The 27,423-nt window shown below is 50.7% G+C and overlaps 1 protein-coding gene across 1 annotated transcript in view; it reads left to right on the forward strand.

The window, feature by feature from the left end:
• LOC124033564 (nuclear factor of activated T-cells, cytoplasmic 3-like) overlaps positions 1-27,423 on the forward strand; it is a 98,368-nt gene that overhangs the window by 34,560 nt on the left and 36,385 nt on the right. Inside the window, 1 exon segment of the mRNA XM_046345610.1 lies at positions 2,307-2,469. Coding sequence (XP_046201566.1) covers positions 2,307-2,469 — 163 coding nt within the window.

The raw sequence follows: 27,423 nt of genomic DNA on the forward strand, positions 1-27,423 counted from the left end.
TGGGTTAACTGCCTGTTCAGTGGCAGAACGACAGATTTGTACCTTGTCAGCTCAGGAGTTTGAAATCACAACCTTCCGGTTACTAGTCCAACGCTCTAACCACTAGGCTACGCTGCCGTATGATTCTCAATCCGAGACAACTAATGACACCTGCCTCTGATAGAGAACCATACTAGGCCGAAACATAGAAATACCCAAATCATAGAAAAACAAACATAGACTGCCCACCCCAACTCACGCCCTGACCATACTAAATAATGACAAAACAAAGGAAATAAAGGTCAGAACGTGACAGTACCCCCCCCCCCCAAAGGTGCGGACTCCGGCCGCAAAACCTTAACCTATAGGGGAGGGTCTGGGGGTGTCTGTCCGCGGTGGCGGCTCTGGCGCGGGACGCGGACCCCACTTCACCATCGTCTTAGTCCGCCTTATCGTCCACCTCCGTGGCTTGCTAACCATGGCAACCCTTCTCAATGACCCCACTGGACAGAGGGGCAGCTCGGGACAGAGGGGCAGCTCGGGACAGAGGGGCAGCTCGAGACAGAGGGGCGGGGGCTCTGGTGCCTCAGGGCTGAGGGGCTCTGGCGCCTCAGACTCCGGCAGCGCCGGACAGGCGGGAGACTCCGGCAGCGCCCGACAGACAGGACCACCTGTAGGGAGGAGACAGAGAGACAGCCTGGTGTGTGGGGCTGCCACCGGAACCACCAGGCTGGGGAGACCCTCAGGAGGCTTGGTGTTAGGAGGAGGCACCTGAAGGACCGGGCTGTGGGGGAGCACTGGAGCTCTGGTGCGCAGCCTTGGCACCACTTTCCCAGGCTGGACAACTACTCTAGCCCGGACCCTCCAGAGTGCAGGCACAGGTTGAACCCGGCTGTGGGTAAGCACGGGAGATCTAGTGCTTACTACGCGCACAACTCCCTTAGGCTCCACTCCCACATTTGCCCGGCACGAGCGGAGCGCAGGCAGAGGACGCACTGCACCCTCCCAGCGCCCCGGAGACACAGCACGCAGAGCCGGCGCAGGATACCCTGGACCAAAACTGCGTACCGGCGACCAGACCCGCTGAGCAGGCACCATACGCCCTGGCTCGATGCCCGTACTCGCATGACACTCTCGGGGGCTGCCCTATAGCGCACCGGGCTATGGACACGTACTGGCGACACCGTGCCATTAACCGCATAACACGGTGCCTGCTCAGTAACACGCTGCTTATAATAAGCATGAGGAGTGAGCTCAGGTCTGCTACCTGGCTGTGCCTCCCCCCAAAACATTTTTTGGGGCTGCCTCTCGTACCTGTCGCACTGCCGTGCTGGCTTCGCCAACCTCATTCTCCTGTAACCTTCCTTGCACTGCTCCATTGAATCCCAGGCGGGCTCTGGCACTCTCCCTGGGTCGACCGCCCACCTGTCTATCTCCTCCCAAGTTGTGTAGTCCAGATTCTGCTCCCATGTCCTTTCCTCTTTGCGCCGCTGTTGCTGTTGCCCATTACCACGCCGCTTGGTCCTGTTGTGGTGGGTGATTCTGTAAGGGATTTCTTCCATTGACGGAGAGGTGGACCAAAGCGCAGCGTGGTTATTCTGATTCATGTTTAATTCAAAGATAAACACAAACACAACAAAACAAAACAAGAAACGTGAAAACCCAAAACCCAAACCAGCCCTATCTGGTGCAAACACAGAGACAGGAACAATCACCCACAAACACACAGTGAAACCCAGGCTACCTAAGAATGATTCTCAATCAGAGACAACTAATGACACCTGACTCTGATTGAGAACCATACTAGGCCGAAACATAGAAATACCCAAATCATAGAAAAACAAACATAGACTGCCCACCCCAACTCACGCCCTGACCATACTAAATAATGACAAAACAAAGGAAATAAAGGTCAGAACGTGACACTATACTAAAATTGACTCATCTTACAAGTAAATGTCTTAGTTCTCAGAGTAGGACATGTGGGTGTGCTGGCCTGGCAGTAGTTTGTAAACAGAACTACTGTACTGTGCTGCCAAGGCAGGTTTGAATGACTCAAGCTGGCTTAACTAGCTCTAACCTGCCCCTGCTAGCTAATATGTTAGACCGAAATCTCTGATTATAGAGCCTTTTTGTTATCCATAGGATGATTATGTAGTCACAGCGGCTCACAGGTAATGTCTTCCCAAAAGACAAGAAATGCTAGGTGATATAGGCTATATCTATTTGTTATCCATAGGTCACCTAGGTAATGCCAAGGTGATCTGTATCTTGTTGTTATCCAAACCATCAGTACCCTGATTGTCTATGTATCGGTCTGTCCCCAGGACCTCTTCCCTACCCCCCCTGGACTGGCCCCTGCCCCAGCTGTTTGGCCAGTACGAGCTGAAGGTTGAGGTGCACCCCAAGGCCCACCACCGAGCACACTACGAGACGGAGGGAAGCAGAGGGGCGATCAAAGCTGCATCAGGCGGTCATCCTGTTGTCAAGGTAAGACCATATAACTTATTGTACTCTTTCCCCTAGATTGTTTTCCAGACAGGGCTCAAAGGCCCTTGGCATCAACATTGTTAAAGCGGGTGGACCTTCCTCACTAATTCACTGGCCTAGTACATAGTCAGTGAATAACCCATAGAAATCATAATAACCAAAACATTCAGTTATTACCAGCTGGTGTAACCAACCTTACCTAATAACTGGCAAAACACAGGTCAAATGGCTCTTTAGGTCATAGTATACAGTAGGTCATGGCCATTTTGTTGTGCCCGTCTGTTCGCATGATGCCTGACTGCCCTGCAGTGTGTTACATAAGGTAAGCCTAGAGGCGAAAGAAACGCACACCTATTTAGGCGAGGTGCTGGCTAGTGGAGTAGAACACATGAAAAATGAAAGGAGAGCCGCATAGTCTAGGAACTCAGATGCAATAATGTAATAACCTAATATCCAACGTTTAGACAGACAAGCTGTCTTCATCAGGGTATAATGACAAACACTGCGGCGTGACTAGTTTATATAGTGTCAAAGGGCACACACAGGTGTCTGTAATCATGGCTGGGTTTGGCCTGATATCATTGGTTAATTCTGATATATTAAAATAGCATACAAAAAACATAAATGGATAGCATACGATCATAGATACAATTTGGCTACATAAGCCTACACACATTTACAATGAACAGCAAAATCACAATAATCACAAGAATGGCTTCAGATCAAAGTCTACCTTGAGACCGAAGGGAGCAAGGGTCTTTAAGTTAAGATCCAGGCAGCCTCTTGTTTTAACAATAAATTGTCGAGGTCACCCCCTCTCCTAGGGAGGGTGACATTTTCGATGCCAATATAACGTAAGAACAAAATCGAGTGGTTTGTTTCCAAAAAGTGGGCCGCAACTGGGTAAGTAGAGTTTTTGCAGTGTAGCTCAGTTCAGTTCTGGAGGTGACCTGCATCTATACTGACAGTGACATTCTGGAAAAGGGCTCCCGAGTGGTGCAGTGGTCTGACACTGCATCTCAATGCAAGAGGCGTCACTGCAGTACCAGTACCTAGCCAACGTCTTCTGTATAGAACTCAACTACCCGGTCGCATTCACAGGTTGTATCACATTTTCACTTCATTTTCATTACAGTACAACGGTTTGATTTGTTTGATCGTAGCTAGCTACTTAGCTAGCTACATAGCCGTCTTTGTATCAAAGATAATTGTGTAGTCTAGAGCGATTTTCTAGGTTCGCTAGCCATCTATTGTCGTTCTTTTAACGCAACGTAACGTAAACAACACTGCTAGCTAGCCTGCTAGCCCCGAATAGCAACACTGCAGAAACTATTACACTCGGAACGACTTGATTAGTGTAGTGTCAACAAGCACCCACTGCCAGCTGACCTACTTCAGCAGTACTGTATCATTTAATCATTTTAGTCAATAAGATTCTTGCTACGTAGCTTAACTTTCTGAACATTTGAGACGTGTAGTCCACTTGTCATTCCAATCTCCTTTGCATTAGCGTAGCCTCTTCTGTAGCCTGTCAACTATGTGTCGGTTTATCCCTGTTCTCTCCTCTCTGCACAGACCATACAAACGCTCCTCACCGCGTGGCCGCGGCCACCCTACTCTGGTGGTCCCAGCGCGCACGACCCACGTGGAGTTCCAGGTCTCCGGTAGCCTCTGGAACTGCCAATCTGCGGTCAACAAGGCAGAGTTCATCTCAGCCCATGCCTCCCTCCAGTCCCTCGACTTCTTGGCCCTGACGGAAACATGGATCACCACAGACAACACTGCTACTCCTACTGCTCTCTCTTCGTCCGCCCACGTGTTCTCGCACACCCGAGAGCGTCTGGTCAGCGGGGTGGTGGCACCGGGATCCTCATCTCTCCCAAGTGGTCATTCTCTCTTTCTCCCCTTACCCATCTGTCTATCGCCTCCTTTGAATTCCATGCTGTCACAGTTACTAGCCCTTTCAAGCTTAACATCCTTATCATTTATCGCCCTCCAGGTTCCTCGGAGAGTTCATCAATGAGCTTGATGCCTTGATAAGCTCCTTTCCTGAGGACGGCTCACCTCTCACAGTTCTGGGCGACTTTAACCTCCCCACGTCTACCTTTGACTCTTTCCTCTCTGCCTCCTTCTTTCCACTCCTCTCCTCTTTTGACCTCACCCTCTCACCTTCCCCCCTACTCACAAGGCAGGCAATACGCTCGACCTCATCTTTACTAGATGCTGTTCTTCCACTAACCTCATTGCAACTCCCCTCCAAGTCTCCGACCACTGCCTTGTATCCTTTTCCCTCTCGCTCTCATCCAACACCTCCCACACTGCCCCTACTCGGATGGTATCGCGCCGTCCCAACCTTCGCTCTCTCTCCCCCGCTACTCTCTCCTCTTCCATCCTATCATCTCTTCCCTCCGCTCAAACCTTCTCCCACCTATCTCCTGATTCTGCCTCCTCAACCCTCCTCTCCTCCCTCTCTGCATCCCTTGACTCTCTATGTCCCCTATCCTCCAGGCCGGCTCGGTCCTCCCTCCCGCTCCGTGGCTCGATGACTCATTGCGAGCTCACAGAACAGGGCTCCGGGCAGCCGAGCGGAAATGGAGGAAAACTCGCCTCCCTGCGGACCTGGCATCCTTTCACTCCCTCCTCTCTACATTTTCCTCCTCTGTCTCTGCTGCTAAAGCCACTTTCTACCACGCTAAATTCCAAGCTTCTGCCTCCAACCCTAGGGAAGCTCTTTGCCACCTTCTCCTCCCTCCTGAATCCTCCGCCCCTCCCCCTCCTCCCTCTCTGCAGATGACTTCGTCAACCATTTTGAAAAGAAGGTCGACGACATCCGATCCTCGTTTGCTAAGTCAAACGACACCGCTGATTCTGCTCACACTGCCCTACCCTGTGCTCTGACCTCTTTCTCCCCTCTCTCTCCAGATGAAATCTCGCGTCTTGTGACGGCCGGCCGCCCAACAACCTGCCCGCTTGACCCTATCCCCTCCTCTCTTCTCCAGACCATTTCCGGAGACCTTCTCCCTTACCTCACCTCGCTCATCAACTCATCCCTGACCGTTGGCTACGTCCCTTCCGTCTTCAAGAGAGCGAGAGTTGCACCCTTCTGAAAAAACCTACACTCGATCCCTCCGATGTCAACAATTACAGACCAGTATCCCTTCTTTCTTTTCTCTCCAAAACTCTTGAACGTGCCGTCCTTGGCCAGCTCTCCCGCTATCTCTCTCTGAATGACCTTCTTGATCCAAATCAGTCAGGTTTCAAGACTAGTCATTCAACTGAGACTGCTCTCCTCTGTATCACGGAGGCGCTCCGCACTGCTAAAGCTAACTCTCTCTCCTCTGCTCTCATCCTTCTAGATCTATCGGCTGCCTTCGATACTGTGAACCATTAGATCCTCCTCTCCACCCTCTCCGAGTTGGGCATCTCCGGCGCGGCCCACGCTTGGATTGCGTCCTACCTGACAGGTCGCTCCTACCAGGTGGCGTGGCGAGAATCTGTCTCCTCACCACGCGCTCTCACCACTGGTGTCCCCAGGGCTCTGTTCTTGGCCCTCTCCTATTCTCGCTATACACCAAGTCACTTGGCTCTGTCATAACCTCACATGGTCTCTCTTATCATTGCTATGCAGACGACACACAATTAATCTTCTCCTTTCCCCCTTCTGATGACCAGGTGGCGACACGCATCTCTGCATGTCTGGCAGACATATCAGTGTGGATGACGGATCACCACCTCAAGCTGAACCTCGGCAAGACGGAGCTGCTCTTCCTCCCGGGAAGGACTGCCCGTTCCATGATCTCGCCATCACGGTTGACAACTCCATTGTGTCCTCCTCCCAGAGCGCCAAGAACCTTGGCGTGATCCTGGACAACACCCTGTCGTTCTCAACTAACATCAAGGCGGTGGCCCGTTCCTGTAGGTTCATGCTCTACAACATCCGCAGAGTACGACCCTGCCTCACACAGGAAGCGGCGCAGGTCCTAATCCAGGCACTTGTCATCTCCCGTCTGGATTACTGCAACTCGCTGTTGGCTGGGCTCCCTGCCTGTGCCATTAAACCCTTCAACTCATCCAGAACGCCGCAGCCCGTCTGGTGTTCAACCTTCCCAAGTTCTCTCACGTCACCCCGCTCCTCCGTTCTCTCCACTGGCTTCCAGTTGAAGCTCGCATCCGCTACAAGACCATGGTGCTTGCCTACGGAGCTGTGAGGGAACGGCACCTCAGTACCTCCAGGCTCTGATCAGGCCCTACACCCAAACAAGGGCACTGCGTTCATCCACCTCTGGCCTGCTCGCCTCCCTACCACTGAGGAAGTACAGCTCCCGCTCAGCCCAGTCAAAACTGTTCGCTGCCCTGGCCCCCCAATGGTGGAACAAACTCCCTCACGACGCCAGGACAGCGGAGTCAATCACCACCTTCCGGAGACACCTGAAACCCCACCTCTTTAAGGAATACCTAGGATAGGTTAAGTAATCCCTCTCACCCCACCCCCCCCCTAAGTTTTAGATGCACTATTGTTAAGTGACTGTCCCACTGGATGTCATAAGGTGATTGCACCAATTTGTAAGTCGCTCTGGATAAGAGCGTCTGCTAAATGACTTAAATGTAAAATGTAAATGTGAATCCAGGCTGTATCACATACGGCTGTGATTGGGAGTCCCATAGGGCGGTGCACAGTTGGCCCAGTGTCGCCTGGGTTTGGCCGGGGTAGACCGTCATTGTACATCAGAATTTGTTCTTAACTGACTAGCCTAGTTAAATAAAGGTTACATTTACCAAAACAAATGTTTCATTTTGATTGATAGGCCGTGCCTTGTAGAATCTGTCACAACATGCAGTACCTCAACTGTACAGCCGTCTAGGTTACGGCAGCCAGTGCTAGTGAATTCAAGTATTATGTGTAAGTATTACCAAACAATAACCGCCCCACCCCTCCCTCTGTACAGGTAGAAAGGGTGTGCTGCTGCAGCAGGCACCCCAAGCAGGGCAGGGTACATCATCGCACCCGAAGCCCAATTAGTTTGTCTGTCATGCGATACCCCAGAGACTGCGGCAGAGTGAGCCTCCACCTTACTACTGTACCAGACCTGGGTTCAAATAGTATTTGAAATATTTATATTATTTAACTTAATTTATCCAATAATAATAAATGCCACTTAGCAGACGGTTTTATCCAAAGTGACTTAGTCATGCATGCATACATGGTCCCGTGATTTGAACCCACTACCCTGACATTACAAGTGCCATGCTCTACCAACTGAGCTACAAAGGACAAGGTCCAAACCCTGTCCAGCTACAACTCCACTCCAGGCAGGCTGAAGAAAAGGCTCCCAAGTATTTTGAAAGGGTTTGAATACTATTTGATCTGAGGAAGGTTACAGAACCTATGTAGCGCCACATTCCTGACCCAGGGCTCCCCGTTCTGTTATCCAGCTGACAACCAGAGCAGAGCCAGGCAGCGGGTGAATATTTTATGCACAGGGGACAGGGATCCTTTGTGTGGTGACTGAAGCGGGGCGGACGGCATCATGGGCCATGACCAGTGGTGTGTAACCCAACAATGCCCCGGCTAGGACTGTGTGTTTGCATAACCCAACAATAACCCTGCTTATAAGAGCCAGGAGGTGTCTTGTCTTTCCAGTCCACTCCCTCAGGATCATCTTTTAGTTGGGGTTTTAATGGAACTATACACTGATACCCACAACAACCCCAATGTAATACTCTTCTAATTGAAGTGACCTTTAAGAATGTGGATGAGAGGAAGACCACAGTTTGGTGTCCAGAACCGCTCATGTCTTTCATTTTTCACTGGGGTTGTCATCATTGGTTATTTTGATGCAAATGTTGTTGACCATTTGTTCCATACAGCATAGTTTCCTAAAAACTATGCCAACTCTCATCTCAGGGCGAGTTATACAGACTGGGTCCTGTTCCTCCATCAGTCAGAGCTAATGCTGAACCATTTCAACTGAACCTTTCATTCTACCCCACCATGTGTGACGATGCATAATTTAGTTATCAGAATGTTGAACCCGTACGAGCATTGGCTGTGTTTGCCCTCATTCCTAGTCCAGAAGGAAGCTATTTGGCTATAAGATTATTAAATTCATTTTTTTTGTAGTGTTGTATTGCTCCTCGCCTTGTCTTTGTGTGTGTGTGTGTGTGTGTGTGTGTGTGTGTGTGTGTGTGTGTGTGTGTGTGTGTGTGTGTGTGTGTGTGTGTGTGTGTGTGTGTGTGTGTGTGTGTGTGTGTGTGTGTGTGTGTGTGTGTGTGTGTGTGTGTGTGTGTGTGTGTGTGTGTGTGTGTGTGTGTGTGTGTGTGTGTGTTATGGGTCACCAGACCAGTGTAATACTAGAAACATGTGATGATGGATGATATCATCTCTGGTCAGGCAGGTCTAATGGTGTTGTCCTTGTTTACTAAACAGAACTTCCTCATTGTTTCTCTGTTGACATTCGGTTTCCCCCTTTAACACTGTGGGACCAAGAGGCTGTCCTGTCATATTTGTTTTCATTACAACCTAAACACTTGCCTTACTGATTGATACAGGCCCAAGACACAATGTGCTGCTTGAGTATTTACAAAAAGTCTCAGGTAAGAAGTGCTGATCTTGGACCAGGTCCCCACTGGTCCAGAAAATCATCCTGAATTCTTTATGTAAAAGACAAAACTGATCCTATCTCAGCAGTCATACTGTAGCCCAGGTGAATAAGGGTCAGTCACTAGGCTAACAACAGACTGACTAACAGCCTTTTCCCTCCAGGTGTAGGTCTGTAACTAAGCCTATAGTCCCTAGCCATAGGAGAACAATTGGTCCCTCAGTGTCTCCAGTGTGTCACTGCATCCTTCTGCTCTGATGGCACCAGTCTTCCTGTGGGGTCCACTGACTCAGGTGTTGGGACTCGTGATGTCATCAACTGACGCCATGACTGCCATCTGGCCGTGGTGTGGGCAGCTTCCTTTTGTGACTGTTGTGTTTATTGTCTATATCAAGACACACACACACACTATCTCACATGTACACACACACATACCCCCCAGTTCAAGGAACTGCTATGTCAACAGAAAAACAAGAGCATGCCACTGGGAAGGGGTCCATGGTAGAGCCCTGCACAGGCAGGAAAATGAAGCCCGAGCCCTACCCATGGGTAGGGTAGAGCCTGAACGTCATGGGTATGGGTAGGGTAGAGGAACATCATGGGTATGGGTAGGGTAGAGCCTGAAGTCATGGGCATGGGTAGGGTAGAGCCTGAACGCATGGGTATGGGTAGGGAGAGCCTGAACGTCATGGGTATGGGTAGGGTAGAGCCTGAACGTCATGGGTATGGGTAGGGTAGAGCCTGAACGTCATGGGCATGGGTAGGGTAGAGCCTCATGGACATGGGTAGGGTAGAGCCTGAACGTCATGGGTATGGGTAGGGTGGGTATGGGTCATGGGCATGGGTAGGGGGTAGAGCCTGAACGTCATGGGCATGGGTATGGGTCATGGGGTAGAGCCTGAACGTCATGGGTATGGGTAGGGTAGAGCCTGAACGTCATGGGCATGGGTAGGGTAGAGCCATAGAGCCTGAACGTCATGGGCATGGGCATGGGTAGGGTAGAGCCTGAACGTCATGGGCATGGGTAGGGTAGAGCCTGAACGTCATGGGTATGGGTAGGGTAGAGGAACGTCATGGGTATGGGTATAGAGCCTGAACGTCATGGGTATGGGTAGGGAGCCTGAACGTCATGGGCATGGGTAGGGTAGAGCCTGAACGTCATGGGCATGGGTAGGGTAGAGCCTGAACGTCATGGGCATGGGTAGGGTAGAGCCTGAACGTCATGGGTATGGGTAGGGTAGAGCCTTATTATTATTATTTTCAGTGAAATAATCTATCCTGTTGACTTGGACAATGTTCTGGTTTTATATTTTACAAGACGTTCTGACACCATGTTATGATGGTAAGATATGACTGTACAGCAGAGCAGGAGGGAGCCCGGCCCGTACCCTGGTTGATGAAAAAGCAGACCTTAACCTGAAGTATAATGTTGGGGCCCTTCAGCCTCGGGTCGGGTATCAGAGCTACTGTAGGTAGATGTAGCGCAGGGGAGGAGCAGTGGTGTAGTGGATGGTAAAAACAGTTTACTCACCTTTTGCGGAAAAATGCATTGAAAGTACAGGAAGTGTGACTTTTCTCACTGCGACTGGTGATCAGAGTTAACCCAACCTATTATTTTACCACTACCACTGCAGAAGGAGCAGGACAGACGGCGGGCGGGCAGACATGGGCATGTAGGTGTGTGCGTACGTGTCTCCCCCTCAGCCAATCAGCCTACATTATTCATGCTACAGTGTCTGCTTTATGCTAATTTTACCAGTCCTGTTCCTGAGGCACTCCCTGGCTTGTCTCCCTATCATCTATCTATTTGTCTTGACTCTCTGTGACCGAGCCCTGTTTATATGGCAGAAGTCAGCCAGTCTTTGTCTGCTGTTTTCTCTTATCACAGTGGGCCACAGATGCAGTTATAATGGTAGAGGTTATGTGCCTGAGGCGGGAAGCTGTCTCCCACCACCTGAAAGGGAAGGGTGGACTTGTCTCTGTTTTCTGCTACTGTTAAGATTCATGCTTTTACTGCCATATGTTGACTTGTTGCAAACCAAAGGAAACAAAAGGCTGCTTTAAAGCATGGCTCGCTATAGGACGTGTACTTCACTGATAATGCTGCTCACCTAGTTTGAGCAACAGGCATTTGTTTGCTTGGGGGGCCTCATCTTAAATTATTGTTTTTATTCCATCCCCTGTATTGTTTAGTAGATTTGAAAGGTCGCTAGCTACAGGGTCTCCTTCCCATAACCCCAAGGGTCACCAGGTTATCAGGCAGGGCAGCGTCATTTACATGAGAGGAACATGCAAGACTAACTGATCTTATCCACACTGTGATCAAACGGCCCCTGAACTGTTCCCTTGGGCGTACATGCACATACATATCCTACTATAGGTTAATGAGTAGTATAAGGGAAAGTCATAAATGTAGTCTCCTCAGTCCGTGTCTCCCCCCCCAAAATAAACCATAGAGAGCAACAGAAAGAAAGCCACAGGTCTGCATGTCATAACAGTCATCTTCTAACTAAAACCTACAGTAGCCAGACAAACAAAAGCAAAACAATGTGACACTGTTTACATGGCACTGTTTGGACAGAGGTGATTCATACCACTGTGTTCTGTGTGGAATGCTGCTTATTCCAGTGGATACCACGCTAGGCTATGCTACGCTAAGCTGTTCTAATGTAAACATAGCCTGGGTTACGCTAGGCTAAGCTAGGGCTTCTTCTCCGAGGCTAGCCAAACTGCTGGGCAGGCAGACCATAATTGTCAGGCACACCTGTTGCTAGGGGATGGGTAAGTCCAAAGCCTCTGGCTTAGCAATCCATGTGCGTATTTAACCAGCCTAATTGTGCGCTTGCTGCTTCGACACAAAGAAAAGGAGATCCACAGTGTTACACAGTTGGGCCATGGATACAGACACACACACACACACGTGTAGAACTGAGCGTGAAATGCTTAATTACAAGCCCTTAACTAACAATGCACTTCATGAAGAGTTAAGAAAATATTTACCAAATACACTAAAGTTAAAAATATTAAGTAATTCAATAAAATAACAATAACAAGGCTATATACAGGGAGTACTGGTACTGAGTCAGTGTGCGGGGGTACAGGTTAGAGGTAACTTGTACATGTAGGTAGGGGTAAAGTGACGATACATAGATAATAAACAGCAAATAGACAATAAAATAACAATAACAAGGCTATATACAGGGAGTACTGGTACTGAGTCAGTGTGCGGGGGTACAGGTTAGAGGTAACTTGTACATGTAGGTAGGGGTAAAGTGACGATACATAGATAATAAACAGCAAATAGCAGCAGTGTAAAAACAATTGGGGGAGTCAATGCAAATAATCTGGGTGGCCACTTGATTAATTGTTCAGCAGTCTTGGCTTGGGGGTAGAAGCTGTTAAGGAGCCTTTTGGTCCGAGACTTGGTGCTCCGGCACTGCTTGCCGTGCAGTAGCAGAGAGAACGGTCTATAACTTGTGTGACTGGTGTCTTTGACCATTTTTTGGGTCTTCCTCTAACACACCTAGTATAGAGGTCCTGCATGGCAGGAATGCTTGTCCCCTGTGATGTCCTGGGCCGTATGCACTACCCTCTGTAACGCCTTATGGTCAGATGCTGAGCAGTTGCCATGCCAGGCGGTGATGCAACCGGTCAGGATGCTCTCGATGGTGCAGCTGTAGAACTTTTTGAGGATCTGCGGACCCTTGCCAATTTTTTTCAGTCTCCTGAGGGGCAAAAGGTGTTGTCATGCGTGTGTTTGGACCATGATAGTTAGTTGGTGATGTGGACACCAAGGAACTTGAAACTCTCGACCCGCTCCACTACAGTTTACACTTACAGTATTGTTTATTAGGTAAAAGGCTTCTGTAAACAAAAACACTAAATATAAAATGTTTTATATTGCAGCCCTTGCATTTAGTCTTTAATGTTCAGTCTTTTTAATAACTCTAAATGAGTCCATGGTGTCTGAAAATGGGATTTGAAAGACCAGATGGGCTGAGGCTGTCCAAGAGCGCATTACGTTTCCCTCTCTGGCCACACAGAATGATTTTGATATCACCAACCCCCTCTCTGGTCACACAGAATGATTTTGATATATCACCAACCCCCTCTCTGGCCACACAGAATGATTTTGATATATCACCAACCCCTCTCTGGCCACACAGAATGATTTTGATATCACCAACCCCCTCTCTGGCCACACAGAATGGTTTTGATATCACCAACCCCCTCTCTGGCCACACAGAATGATTTTGATATCACCAACCCCCTCTCTGGCCACACAGAATGATTTTGATATATCACCAACCCCCTCTCTGGCCACACAGAATGATTTTGATATCACCAACCCCCTCTCTGGCCACACAGAATGATTTTGATATCACCAACCCCTCTCTGGCCACACAGAATGATTTTGATATCACCAACCCCTCTCTGACTGGACTGTGGTTCTATTTCTCACAGCATAACCAGATTTTGTCACATATAAAGCATCACTTTTCTACAAGTCCCCCTCTGCTCCACTGTTGTCTCTATTCCTCTGAATGTCATTTTGACACCAGTCCCCCTCTGCTCCACTGTGTGTAGTCTTTATTCCTCTGTGTTGTCACTTTTCTACACCAGTCCCCCTCTGCTCCACTGTGTTTTGTCTCTATTCCTCTGTGTTGTCACTTTTTACACCAGTCCCCCTCTGCTCCACTGTGTGTTGTCTCTATTCCTCTGTGTTGTCACTTTTCTACACCTGTCCCCCTCTGCTCCACTGTGTGGTTCTTTATTCCTCTGTGTTGTCACTTTTCCACCAGCTTTTACATTTACATTTAAGTCATTTAGCAGACGCTCTTATCCAGAGCGACTTACAAATTGGTCCCCCTCTGCTCCACTGTGTGTTGTCTCTATTCCTCTGTGTTGTCACTTTTCTACACCAGTCCCCCTCTGCTCCACTGTGTGTAGTCTTTATTCCTCTGTGTTGTCACTTTTCCCCAGTCCCCCTCTGCTCCACTGTGTGTTGTCTCTATTCCTCTGTGTTGTCACTTTTCTACACCAGTCCCCCTCTGCTCCACTGTGTGTTGTCTCTATTCCTCTGTGTTGTCACTTTTCTACACCAGTCCCCCTCTGCTCCACTGTGTGTAGTCTTTCTTCCTCTGTGTTGTCACTTTTCTACACCAGTCCCCCTCTGCTCCACTGTGTGTTGTCTCTATTCCTCTGTGTTGTCACTTTTCTACACCAGTCCCCCTCTGCTCCACTGTGTGTAGTCTTTCTTCCTCTGTGTTGTCACTTTTCTACACCAGTCCCCCTCTACTCCACTGTGTGTTGTCTTTATTCCTCTGTGTTGTCACTTTTCTACACCAGTCCCCCTCTGCTCCACTGTGTGTAGTCTTTATTCCTCTGTGTTGTCACTTTTCTACACCAGTCCCCTTCTGCTCCACTGTGTGTAGTCTTTATTCCTCTGTGTTGTCACTTTTCTACACCAGTCCCCCTCTGCTCCACTGTGTGTAGTCTTTATTCCTCTGTGTTGTCACTTTTCTACACCAGTCCCCTTCTGCTCCACTGTGTGTAGTCTTTATTCCTCTGTGTTGTCACTTTTCTACACCAGTCCCCCTCTGCTCCACTGTGTGTTGTCTCTATTCCTCTGTGTTGTCACTTTTCTACACCAGTCCCCCTCTGCTCCACTGTGTGTAGTCTCTATTCCTCTGTGTTGTCACTTTTCTACACCAGTCCCCCTCTGTTCCACTGTGTGTTGTCTCTATTCCTCTGTGTTGTCACTTTTCTACACCAGTCCCCCTCTGCTCCACTGTGTGTAGTCTCTATTCCTCTGTGTTGTCACTTTTCTACACCAGTCCCCCTCTGCTCCACTGTGTGTTGTCTTTATTCCTCTGTGTTGTTGTGGCATGGCTTTGTTGACTCTTTCAATAGGCATGTATGGGTAATAAAGAGGGAGAGGAGCAACTCTCTGCTCTGCAGTTTGCACTGTGTGAACCGACCGGAGCTGTTGTCCTGCCCCAGGCTCTATTTGATATAAACATGATGTAGGCTGTGAGGCTCCACTCTCATTTGATGTAATCAGGGTTAGTGTGCAGTGAAGACGACAGGGAGAGGGTACTTGGTGGTGGGAGAGAGGGGGAGATGTTTATTGTTCATTTTATATTGTTTATTTCACTTTTATTTATTATCTATTTCACTTGCTTTGGCAATGTAACATATGTTTCCCATGCCAATAAAGCACGTTGAATTGTATTGAGAGAGAGGGGGAGAGAGAGAGCGAGAGAGAGGAAGGAAGGAGAAAACGGGAGAGAGGTGGGGTGGTAACGAGAAGGGGGAAATAGCCTTCAGCTTCAAGCAGAGGGAAGAGGTGAGACATGGGGGGAGGAAAAGAGGGATAGAAAAGGGGAAAGAGTCACTGAGCTTTGAGCAGACCTGCAGAACCATATACTGGCTGAGCATACAGTATACGTTGCTCTGCTCTGTGTGTGTGTGTATTGACCTTGTTTAAACAAACGGCCAAGCGGCCCCCTGGCTCTCTGGGCCCTGGTGTGCTGGGTACACAGCAGGCTTGTATGTGAACAGGGATGTGTGTGTGGGCCCTAAGCCGTGTCAGAGCAGAGACACCACTGAACGTCATGGGCCAGAAGCCGCCCATGACCTTGACCACCGTTGTTGCCACTCTAGCATCTCTCTCTCTCTCTCTCTCTCTCTCTCTCTCTCTCTCTCTCTCTCTCTCTCTCTCTCTCTCTCTCTCTCTCTCTCTCTCTCTCTCTCTCTCTCTCTCTCTCTCTCTCTCTCTCTCTCTCTCTCTCTCTCTCTCTCTCTCTCTCTCTCTCTCTCTCTCTCTCTGTCTTTCTCTGTCTCTCTGTCTTCTCTCTCTCTCTCTCTCTCTCTCTCTCTCTCTCTCTCTCTCTCTCTCTCTCTCTCTCTCTGTCTCTCTCTGTCTCTCTCTCTCTCTCTCTCTCTCTCTCTCTCTCTCTCTCTCTCTCTCTCTCTCTCTCTCTCTCTCTCTCTCTCTCTCTCTCTCTCTCTCTCTCTCTCTCTCTCTCTCTCTCTCTCTCTCTCTCTCTCTCTCTCTCTCTCTCTCTCTCTCTCTCTCTCTCTCTCTCTCTCTCTCTCTCTCTCTCTCTCTCTCTCTCTCTCTCTCTCTCTCTCTCTCTCTCTCTCTCTCTCTCTCTCTCACACACACACCCTCTAAGAGCTGTAGTTTGCACCAGTGTGAAAATGCACTCCTATACACACACACTCATAGACACATGCACAGAGCCTTGCCATGGCAACACCAGAGAAACACAGGGAAACAACTTGGCAGAGGCATGCGCCTAAAGAACGTGTTGTGTTACAGTAGAGAGGGAGGGAGAGGGTCGGAGCTGAAGGGGGTGAGGAGCGAGGGAGGAGGGAGGGAGGGAGGTCGGAGCTGAAGGGGTGAGGAGCGAGGAGAAAGGGGAGGAAGGGAGAGGGTCGGAGCTGAAGGGGGGGGTGAGGGGAAAGGGAGGGAGGGAGAGGGTCGGAGCTGAAGGGGGTGAGGAGCGAGGGGAAAGGGAGGGAGGGAGAGGGTCGGAGCTGAAGGGGGTGAGGGGAAAGGAGAGGGAGGGAGAGGGTCAGAGCTGAAGGGGGTGAGGAGCGAGGAGAAAGGGGAGGAAGGGAGAGGGTCGGAGCTGAAGGGGGTGAGGGGAAAGGAGAGGGAGGGAGAGGGTCGGAGCTGAAGGGGGAGGGGAAAGGAGAGGGAGGGGAGGGTCGGAGCTGAAGGGGTGAGGAGGGAAAGGGGAGGGAGGGAGGCGTCGGAGCTGAAGGGGGTGAGGAGGAGGGGAAAGGGGAGGGAGGGAGAGGGTCGGAGCTGAAGGGGGTGAGGGGAAAGGAGAGGGAGGGAGAGGGTCGGAGCTGAAGGGGGTGAGGAGCGAGGAGAAAGGGGAGGAAGGGAGAGGGTCGGAGCTGAAGGGGGTGAGGAGCGAGGAGAAAGGGGAGGAAGGGAGAGGGTCGGAGCTGAAGGGGGTGGAGAACGAGGGAAAGGGGAGGGAGGGAGAGGGTCGGAGCTGAAGGGGGTGAGGAGCGAGGAGAAAGGGGAGGAAGGGAGAGGGTCGGAGCTGAAGGGGGTGGGGAGCGAGGGAAAGGGGAGGGAGGGAGAGGGTCAGAGCTGAAGGGGGTGAGGGGAAAGGAGAGGGAGGGAGAGGGTCGGAGCTGAAGGGGTGAGGAGCGAGGAGAAAGGGGAGGAAGGGAGAGGGTCAGAGCTGAAGGGGTGAGGGGAAAGGAGAGGGAGGGAGAGGGTCGGAGCTGAAGGGGTGAGGAGCGAGGGGAAAGGGGAGGAAGGGAGAGGGTCGGAGCTGAAGGGGGTGAGGGGAAAGGAGAGGGAGGGAGAGGGTCGGAGCTGAAGGGGGTGAGGAGCGAGGGAAAGGGGAGGAAGGGAGGTCAGAGCTGAAGGGGGTGAGGGGAAAGGAGAGGGAGGGAGAGGGTCGGAGCTGAAGGGGGTGAGGAGCGAGGGGAAAGGGGAGGGAGGGAGAGGGTCGGAGCTGAAGGGGGTGGGAACGAGGGAAAGGGGAGGGAGGGAGAGGGTTGGAGCTGAAGGGGGTGAGGAGCGAGGGAAGTGGAGGGAGGGAGAGCGTCGGAGCTGAAGGGGGTGAGGAGCGAGGGGAAAGGGGAGGGTGGGAGAGGGTCGGAGCTGCAGGGGGTGAGGAGCGAGGGAAAGGGGAGGGAGGGAGAGGGTCGGAGCTGAAGGGGGTGAGGGGAAAGGAGAGGGAGGGAGAGGGTCGGAGCTGAAGGGGGTGAGGAGCGAGGAGAAAGGGGAGGAAGGGAGAGGGTCGGAGCTGAAGGGGGTGGGGAGCGAGGGAAAGGGGAGGGAGGGAGAGGGTCAGAGCTGAAGGGGGTGAGGGGAAAGGAGAGGGAGGGAGAGGGTCGGAGCTGAAGGGGGTGAGGAGCGAGGAGAAAGGGGAGGAAGGGAGAGGGTCTGAGCTGAAGGGGGTGGGGAGCGAGGGAAAGGGGAGGGAGGAAGAGGGTCGGAGCTGAAGGGGGTGAGGAGCGAGGGGAAAGGGGAGGGAGGGAGAGGGTCGGAGCTGAAGGGGGTGAGGGGAAAGGAGAGGTAGGGAGAGGGTCGGAGCTGAAGGGGTGAGGAGCGAGGAGAAAGGGGAGGAAGGGAGAGGGTCGGAGCTGAAGGGGGTGGGGAGCGAGGGAAAGGGGAGGGAGGGAGAGGGTCGGAGCTGAAGGAGGTGTGGAGGAGAGGTGAGGGGGAGGGGAAGGAAGGTAGAGGTGAGGAACTGAAGGAGGTGTGGAGGAGAGGTGAGGGGGAGGGAGAGGGTCGGAGCTAAAGGGGGTTTGAAGGAGAGGTAAGGACCTGAAGGGGGTGTGGAGGAGAGGTGAGGACCTGAAGGGGGTGTGGAGGAGAGGTGAGGAGCGAGGGGAGGGAGGTAGAGGTGAGGAGCTGAAGGGGGTGTGGAGGAGAGGTGAGGACCTGAAGGGGGTGTGGAGGAGAGGTGAGGAGCGAGGGGAGGGAGGTAGAGGTGAGGAGATGAAGGGGTGTGGAGGAGAGGTGAGGACCTGAAGGGGTGTGGAGGAGAGGTGAGCAGCGAGGGGAGGGAGGTAGAGGTGAGGAGCTGAAGGGGGTGTGGAGGAGAGGTGAGCAGCGAGGGAAAGGGGTGGGAGGGTGGATTTAGTCATGGTGAAACATGCCGCTCTCACTGTGAAGTTTGGCGGGCTACGCTTCTGTTGGTGAAACTGCGCCCAGCTCTAGCCCCAGCCCCAGCCCTAGCCCCAGCCCCAACCCCCCCAGCCCCAGCCCCAGTCCCAGCCCCACCCCCAGCCCCAGCCCTAGACCCATCCCTAGCCCCAGCCCTAGCCCCAGTCCTAGCCTCAGCCCCAACCCTAGCCCCAGTCCTAGCCTCAGCCCCAACCCTAGCCCCAGCCCCCCTAGCCCCAGCCCCATTCCCAGCCCTAGCCCCAGCCCCAGTCCTAGCCCCATCCCTAGCCCCAGCCCCAGCCCCATCCCTAGCCCCAGCCCTAGTCCCAGCCCCAGTCCCATCCCTAGCCCCAGCCCTAGCCCCAGCCCCATCCCTATCCCCAGCCCCATCCCAGCCCCAGTCCTAGCCCCAGCCCTAGTCCCAGCCCTAGCCCCAGCCCTAGCCCCACACCTATCCCCAGCCCCAATCCTAGCCCCAGCCCTAGCCCCAGCCCTAGTCCCAGCCCCAGCCCCATCCCTAGCCCCATCCGTAGTCCCAGCCCTAGTCCCAGCCCCAGTCCTAGCCCCAGCCCCATCCCCACCCCAGCCCCATCCTAGCCCCATCCCCAGCCCCATCCCTAGCCCCATCCCCAGCCCTAGTCCCAGCCCCAGTCCTAGCCTCATCCCCAGCCCCATCCCTAGCCCCAGCCCTAGTCCCAGCCCCAGTCCTAGCCCCATCCCCAGCCCCATCCCTAGCCCCAGCCCTAGTCCCAGCCCCATCCCTACCCCCAGCCCCATCCCCAGCCCTAGCCCCAGCCCCAGTCCAGTCCCAGCCCCATTCCTAGCCCCAGCCCTAGTCCCAGCCCTAGTCCCAGCCCCATCCCTAGCCCCATCCCTAGTCTCAGCCCTAGTCCCAGCCCCATCCCCAGCCCCAGTCCTAGCCCCAGCCCCAGTCCCAGTCCTAGCCCCATCCCTAGTCCCAGCCCCAGTCCTAGCCCCAGCCCCATCCCTAGCCCCAGCCCAACCCATCCCTCAACACTTTTCAAAGGCTGTTTTAAATTTCTCCTTGTTGCATTTCACCCTCTTCTCCCTGGGCCCTGCCGGCCTGGCTGTTTTCTCTTCTAATACTGGATCAGTGGAACAGATGCCACAGAACCAAAATAAGCCTCTCTTTATTTAGACCTGAATCTGTAATGGTATCCAGCAGTTTTATATTTAGGTAACCTAGCAGGCAGCCTATGCATGTGTTCCAAATGGCATTCTTGTCCCTACATAGCGACCTGCTTTCAACGAGAGCCCTGGTCGAAAGTAGTGCACTTACTGCACTATGTAGGGAATAGGGTGGCTTTTGGGATGCAGACATATATCCAGCAGCAGCAGTGCAGTGTGACTGGTATTAATGTCAGCAGGTTTAATATGACTACTGACTGACGTGATCCATCAGATCTTATTGACCAGCTGGTCCCAGAGGATTTGAGGAGGTTAAGAAAGTGCAGAGACCACCCTCCTGTGGTATTTGGTGGGGGATGTGAGGCGAGGAATGTGAAACAAGCAGGCAGAGGGTGCGTGTTTGTGTCTCTGTGTGTGTGTGTCTGCATGTGTACTCTGCCTGTGTCTGTGTGTGTGTCTGTGTCTGCATGTGTCTACTCTGCCTGCCTCTACATGTGTCTGCGTGTGTCTCCTCTGCCTGTGTCTATGTGTGTGTGTGTGTGTGTGTGTGTGTGTGTGTGTGTGTGTGTGTGTGTGTGTGTGTGTGTGTGTGTGTGTGTGTGTGTGTGTGTGTGTGTGTGTGTGTGTGTGTGTGTGTGTGTGTGTGTGTGTGTGTGTGTGTGTGTGTGTGTGTGCGTGTGTGTGCGTGTGTCTGCGTGTGTCTGCGTGTGTCTACTCTGCCTGTCTCTACATGTGTCTGCGTGTGTCTTCTCTGCCTGTGTCTATGTGTGTGTGTCTGCATGTCTACTCTGCCTGTGTCTGTGTGTGTGTGTCTGTGTCTGCATGTGTCTACTCTGCCTGTCTCTACATGTGTCTGTGTGTGTCTTCTCTGCCTGTGTCTATGTGTGTGTGTGTGTGTGTCTGCATGTCTAGTCTGCCTGTGTCTACGTGTGTGTGTGTGTGTCTGCATGTGTCTACTCTGCTTGTCTCTACATGTGTCTGCATGTCTAGTCTGCCTGTGTCTATGTGTGTGTGTGTGTGTGTCTGCATGTGTCTACTCTGCTTGTCTCTACATGTGTCTGTATGTCTACTCTGCCTGTGTCTACGTGTGTGTGTGTGTGTGTGTGTGTGTGTGTGTGTGTGTGTGTGTGTGTGTGTGTGTGTGTGTGTGTGTGTGTGTGTGTGTGTGTGTGTGTGTGTGTGTGTGTGTGTGTGTGTGTGTGTGTGTGTGTGTGTGCATGTGTCTACTCTGCTTGTCTCTACATGTGTCTGCGTGTGTCTACTCTGCCTGTGTCTACGTGTGTGTGTGTGTGTGTCTGCGTGTGTCTACTCTGCCTGTGTCTATGTGTGTGTGTGTGTGTCTGCGTGTGTCTATTCTGCCTGTGTCTATGTGTGTGTGTGTCTGCGTGTGTCTACTCTGCCTGTGTCTGTGTGTGTGTGTGTGTGTGTGTGTGTGTGTGTGTCTGCATGTGTCTACTCTGCTTGTCTCTACATGTGTCTGCGTGTGTCTACTCTGCCTGTGTCTACGTGTGTGTGTGTGTGTGTGTGTGTGTGTGTGTGTGTGTGTGTGTGTGTGTGTGTGTGTGTGTGTGTGTGTGTGTGTGTGTGTGTGTGTGTGTGTGTGTGTGTGTGTGTGTGTGTGTGTGTGTCTACTCTGCCTGTGTCTATGTGTGTGTGTGTGTGTGTCTGCATGTGTCTCTCTGCCTGTGTCTATGTGTGTGTGTGTGTGTGTGTGTGTGTCTGTGTGTGTGTGTGTGTGTGTGTGTGTGTGTGTGTGTGTGTGTGTGTGTGTGTGTGTGTCTACTCTGCCTGTGTGTGTGTGTGTGTGTCTGCGTGTGTCTACTCTGCCTGTGTCTATGTGTGTGTGTGTGTCTGCGTGTGTCTACTCTGCCTGTGTCTATGTGTGTGTGTGTGTCTGCGTGTGTCTACTCTGCCTGTGTCTATGTGTGTGTGTGTGTGTGTGTGTGTGTGTGTGTGTGTGTGTGTGTGTGTGTGTGTGTGTGTGTGTGTGTGTGTGTGTGTGTGTGTGTGTGTGTGTGTGTGTGTGTGTGTGTGTGTGTGTGTGTGTGTGTGTGTGTGTGTGTGTGTGCATGTGTCTACTCTGCCTGTGTCTATGTGTGTCTGTATGTTTTGCCTATTTGTCCTCCCATGTGTTATGTTTACATAACAGTTTACACATTACAGTATTTGGAAAGGTGAACCTTGCTATGATGTTGGGACTGAAAAACGGAAATGGCAAAGAAAATAGTTATTTTGGAAGTAGTTTTAAATGTCAGAGGTTGTTAAAGTAGCCATCTCTGTCTGTTTCTATTCTGTTTAACCGTGTGGTGTTGACTCACTGGGAGTGCTGATGCAGGGCTTTTTCTACTCTACAGTCAGTAATCAGTTTTACCTGACCTATTATTTCATTTGGAGCCCACATCTGCTGAGTGTGTTTGAGAACATGATGGCTCGCTACCAGACCTGGGCCTCGTGTTATAGACTAGAGACTGAGAGAGGCCTTGGTGTAGTGGGTCTTTACAGAAACTTCTACTCCAGACCTGGGCCTCGTGTTATAGACTAGAGACTGAGAGAGGCCTTGGTGTAGTAGGTCTTTACAGAAACTTCTACTCCAGACCTGGGCCTTGTGTTATAGACTAGAGACTGAGAGAGGCCTTGGTGTAGTAGGTCTTTACAGAAACTTCTACTCCAGACCTGGGCCTTGTGTTATAGACTAGAGACTGAGAGAGGCCTTGGTGTAGTAGGTCTTTACAGAAACTTCTACTCCAGACCTGGGCCTCGTGTTATAGACTAGAGACTGAGAGAGGCCTTGGTGTAGTAGGTCTTTACAGAAACTTCTACTCCAGACCTGGGCCTCGTGTTATAGACTAGAGACTGAGAGAGGCCTTGGTGTAGTAGGTCTTTACAGAAACTTCTACTCCAGACCTGGGCCTTGTGTTATAGACTAGAGACTGAGAGAGGCCTTGGTGTAGTAGGTCTTTACAGAAACTTCTACTCCAGACCTGGGCCTTGTGTTATAGACTAGAGACTGAGAGAGGCCTTGGTGTAGTAGGTCTTTACAGAAACTTCTACTCCAGACCTGGGCCTCGTGTTATAGACTAGAGACTGAGAGAGGCCTTGGTGTAGTAGGTCTTTACAGAAACTTCTACTCCAGACCTGGGCCTCGTGTTATAGACTAGAGACTGAGAGAGGCCTTGGTGTAGTAGGTCTTTACAGAAACTTCTACTCCAGACCTGGGCCTTGTGTTATAGACTAGAGACTGAGAGAGGCCTTGGTGTAGTAGGTCTTTACAGAAACTTCTACTCCAGACCTGGGCCTGTGTTATAGACTAGAGACTGAGAGAGGCCTTGGTGTAGTAGGTCTTTACAGAAACTTCTACTCCAGACCTGGGCCTTGTGTTATAGACTAGAGACTGAGAGAGGCCTTGGTGTAGTAGGTCTTTACAGAAACTTCTACTCCAGACCTGGGCCTTGTGTTATAGACTAGAGACTGAGAGAGGCCTTGTGTAGTAGGTCTTTACAGAAACTTCTACTCCAGACCTGGGCCTCGTGTTATAGACTAGAGACTGAGAGAGGCCTTGGTGTAGTAGGTCTTTACAGAAACTTCTACTCCAGACCTGGGCCTCGTGTTATAGACTAGAGACTGAGAGAGGCCTTGGTGTAGTAGGTCTTTACAGAAACTTCTACTCCAGACCTGGGCCTTGTGTTATAGACTAGAGACTGAGAGAGGCCTTGGTGTAGTAGGTCTTTACAGAAACTTCTACTCCAGACCTGGGCCTTGTGTTATAGACTAGAGACTGAGAGAGGCCTTGGTGTAGTAGGTCTTTACAGAAACTTCTACTCCAGACCTGGGCCTGTGTTATAGACTAGAGACTGAGAGAGGCCTTGGTGTAGTAGGTCTTTACAGAAACTTCTACTCCAGACCTGGGCCTCGTGTTATAGACTAGAGACTGAGAGAGGCCTTGGTGTGTAGGTCTTTACAGAAACTTCTACTCCAGACCTGGGCCTTGTGTTATAGACTAGAGACTGAGAGAGGCCTTGGTGTAGTAGGTCTTTACAGAAACTTCTACTCCAGACCTGGGCCTTGTGTTATAGACTAGAGACTGAGAGAGGCCTTGGTGTAGTAGGTCTTTACAGAAACTTCTACTCCAGACCTGGGCCTCGTGTTATAGACTAGAGACTGAGAGAGGCCTTGGTGTAGTAGGTCTTTACAGAAACTTCTACTCCAGACCTGGGCCTTGTGTTATAGACTAGAGACTGAGAGAGGCCTTGGTGTAGTAGGTCTTTACAGAAACTTCTACTCCAGACCTGGGCCTTGTGTTATAGACTAGAGACTGAGAGAGGCCTTGGTGTAGTAGGTCTTTACAGAAACTTCTACCAGACCTGGGCCTCGTGTTATAGACTAGAGACTGAGAGAGGCCTTGGTGTAGTAGGTCTTTACAGAAACTTCTACTCCAGACCTGGGCCTCGTGTTATAGACTAGAGACTGAGAGAGGCCTTGGTGTAGTAGGTCTTTACAGAAACTTCTACTCCAGACCTGGGCCTCGTGTTATAGACTAGAGACTGAGAGAGGCCTTGGTGTAGTAGGTCTTTACAGAAACTTCTACTCCAGACCTGGGCCTCGTGTTATAGACTAGAGACTGAGAGAGGCCTTGGTGTAGTAGGTCTTTACAGAAACTTCTACTCCAGACCTGGGCCTCGTGTTATAGACTAGAGACTGAGAGAGGCCTTGGTGTAGTAGGTCTTTACAGAAACTTCTACTCCAGACCTGGGCCTCGTGTTATAGACTAGAGACTGAGAGAGGCCTTGGTGTAGTAGGTCTTTACAGAAACTTCTACTCCAGACCTGGGCATCGGGTTATAGACTAGAGACTGAGAGAGGCCTTGGTGTAGTGGGTCTTTACAGAAACTTCTACTCCAGACCTGGGCCTTGTGTTATAGACTAGAGACTGAGAGAGGCCTTGGTGTAGTAGGTCTTTACAGAAACTTCTACTCCAGACCTGGGCCTCGTGTTATAGACTAGAGACTGAGAGAGGCCTTGGTGTAGTAGGTCTTTACAGAAACTTCTACTCCAGACCTGGGCCTCGTGTTATAGACTAGAGACTGAGAGAGGCCTTGGTGTAGTAGGTCTTTACAGAAACTTCTACTCCAGACCTGGGCCTTGTGTTATAGACTAGAGACTGAGAGAGGCCTTGGTGTAGTAGGTCTTTACAGAAACTTCTACTCCAGACCTGGGCCTTGTGTTATAGACTAGAGACTGAGAGAGGCCTTGGTGTAGTAGGTCTTTACAGAAACTTCTACTCCAGACCTGGGCCTTGTGTTATAGACTAGAGACTGAGAGAGGCCTTGGTGTAGTAGGTCTTTACAGAAACTTCTACTCCAGACCTGGGCCTCGTGTTATAGACTAGAGACTGAGAGAGGCCTTGGTGTAGTAGGTCTTTACAGAAACTTCTACTCCAGGATGAACTGCAGGTGTTCAAAGTATTTTATGTGAACAGAGTATTTTGTTTAGAGACGCGAAAAGCACCTCAGTACGAAACATGGTTTCACAAAACAATAACAATACTTGATTTCTGACCACGTTTTGTGCTGTAGTGCTCGTCACGTCCCTCTCTCTTTCACCCACCTGCGCTCTCACAGTTTCACACCCACACAGAAACATAAAGTCGCTATATGCTGTCTGGAACACACATGGTGTGCTGTGAATAAACATTACAACGCCACACACTCACAGATTTACACTCACACACACACTCAGTCAGTCAGTCAGCACTCACTTCATAGTCCGCTTCCATATCTATACGAGTAATAACAGACCGTAGAGCACCTCATAAAGCCATGCCTAATGACTTTGAGCTTTTTGAAAGTAGAATTAAGGTTTTGTTTACGATCACAGGTAATTGTATTGATAATTATCACCAGTTAGCTCTTAGATGTATTTCATGTTGATGGGGTTCTCTAGGGATTGAGGATGACTCCATAATAGGGGGATATTATACAGGAAGTAATGTTGACCGTATAAACAACTTTCAGCACATCTAAATATATTCAATCGCCAAAATGAAGACAAGCTTTTTTGACATTTGGAGTTGCCGTCAGAGTCTGCACATCCATTGTCTCAGAGATTCCTTTGTACTCTATTTCTTATGAGACTTTACCTTTCTGCTCGACTCACCTGGTACCCTACAGACTAACCCTGTAGGGACAATATTAATAGCACTATAAAAGCTGTGTCTCTGTATTCAGGTAGGGTTAAATCAATGGTAGTTCTCCTATTTGCAGATCTAAGAGACCATTATAGTGCACCTCTCTTCCTCTGTTTAAAAGCTCTGATGGACTAATCCATTACTAGACTGGACTGTTCACCAACCCTGTCCGCTCAGCTGGGTGCCAATGTGTTGTGGATGCAACAGGCCCTATCCCTGACTCTGGCCTTGTATCGACGGGCAATATGGCACCGCCTCTGAGGCTGATCGCCCGAAGTGTGTGTGTGTGTGTGTGTGTGTGTGTGTGTGTGTGTGTGTGTGTGTGTGTGTGTGTGTGTGTGTGTGTGTGTGTGTGTGTGTGTGTGTGTGTGTGTGTGTGTGTGTGTGTGTGTGTGTGTGTGTGTGTGTGTGTGTGTCACAGTGTGAGACAAGGATGTGACCTCGCACGCTTCGCCCCGGCCGTCCAAAAGCTTCTTAGCGTAGTCTGTGCAGGGTCAGGGAGGAGTCAGCTTGTCTCCTAGGTATCAGCATGTAGCCTGTAGGTCCAACAGGAGCAGGCTTAGAGGGCACACTTCCAAGACATCCAGCTAGGAATGACTTTAGGGGGCTTTCCCTGTCACTTTAAGTTCTATCCTAAGCCTGTGTGTGCCCCTCTGCCAGGTGCTCTTTACTCCATTGTTCTAATGCATGCAATATCAAAATGCTTTGGTTTTTGTTCATTAAAGCAGTGGCTGCATTTGATTAGTAAGCACCCAGTACTTCAGCATGAACAATGCATTGTGGAACTGGAAATTCTAACTGAGACAAATTGTCCAGTACAATTGGAAGTAGGCCTACTGCTCAGCTGTAATGTGTCTGCCGTGTGTTGAAAGGTTAAGAATCAAGAATGAAGTCCAAATGGAACAGAACAGGTCTAATCACCCATACTCTAAAGGTCTCCATGTGTTGCTGGTGCTTTCCTAGATGTGCCTGCCTGTATAAATAGGCGGAGCTGCAAAGCAGTGAGTGAACTAACCTGGTTGAGTTGAGCCTGGCAGGGCTGCAGTGGGCAGCTGCTGGGCCTGTTTTTTTGTGTTTTTTTTGCCAGCTACCCTGAAGATGAATTAACCAGCCAGACCAGACCAGCCGGGCCTTGTAACCTGTAACTAGGCCTATGAGGAGCCAGGTCATCATAAACCCTGCCCCCTTTCACACACACACACACACACACACACACACACACACACACACACACACACACACACACACACACACACACACACACACACACACACACACACACACACACACACACACACACAAACATACACACACACACACACACACACACACACACACACACACACACACACACACACACACACACACACACAC

The sequence above is a fragment of the Oncorhynchus gorbuscha genome, linkage group LG04, assembly GCF_021184085.1.
Source record: "Oncorhynchus gorbuscha isolate QuinsamMale2020 ecotype Even-year linkage group LG04, OgorEven_v1.0, whole genome shotgun sequence".
Taxonomy (NCBI): Eukaryota; Metazoa; Chordata; class Actinopteri; order Salmoniformes; family Salmonidae; genus Oncorhynchus; species Oncorhynchus gorbuscha.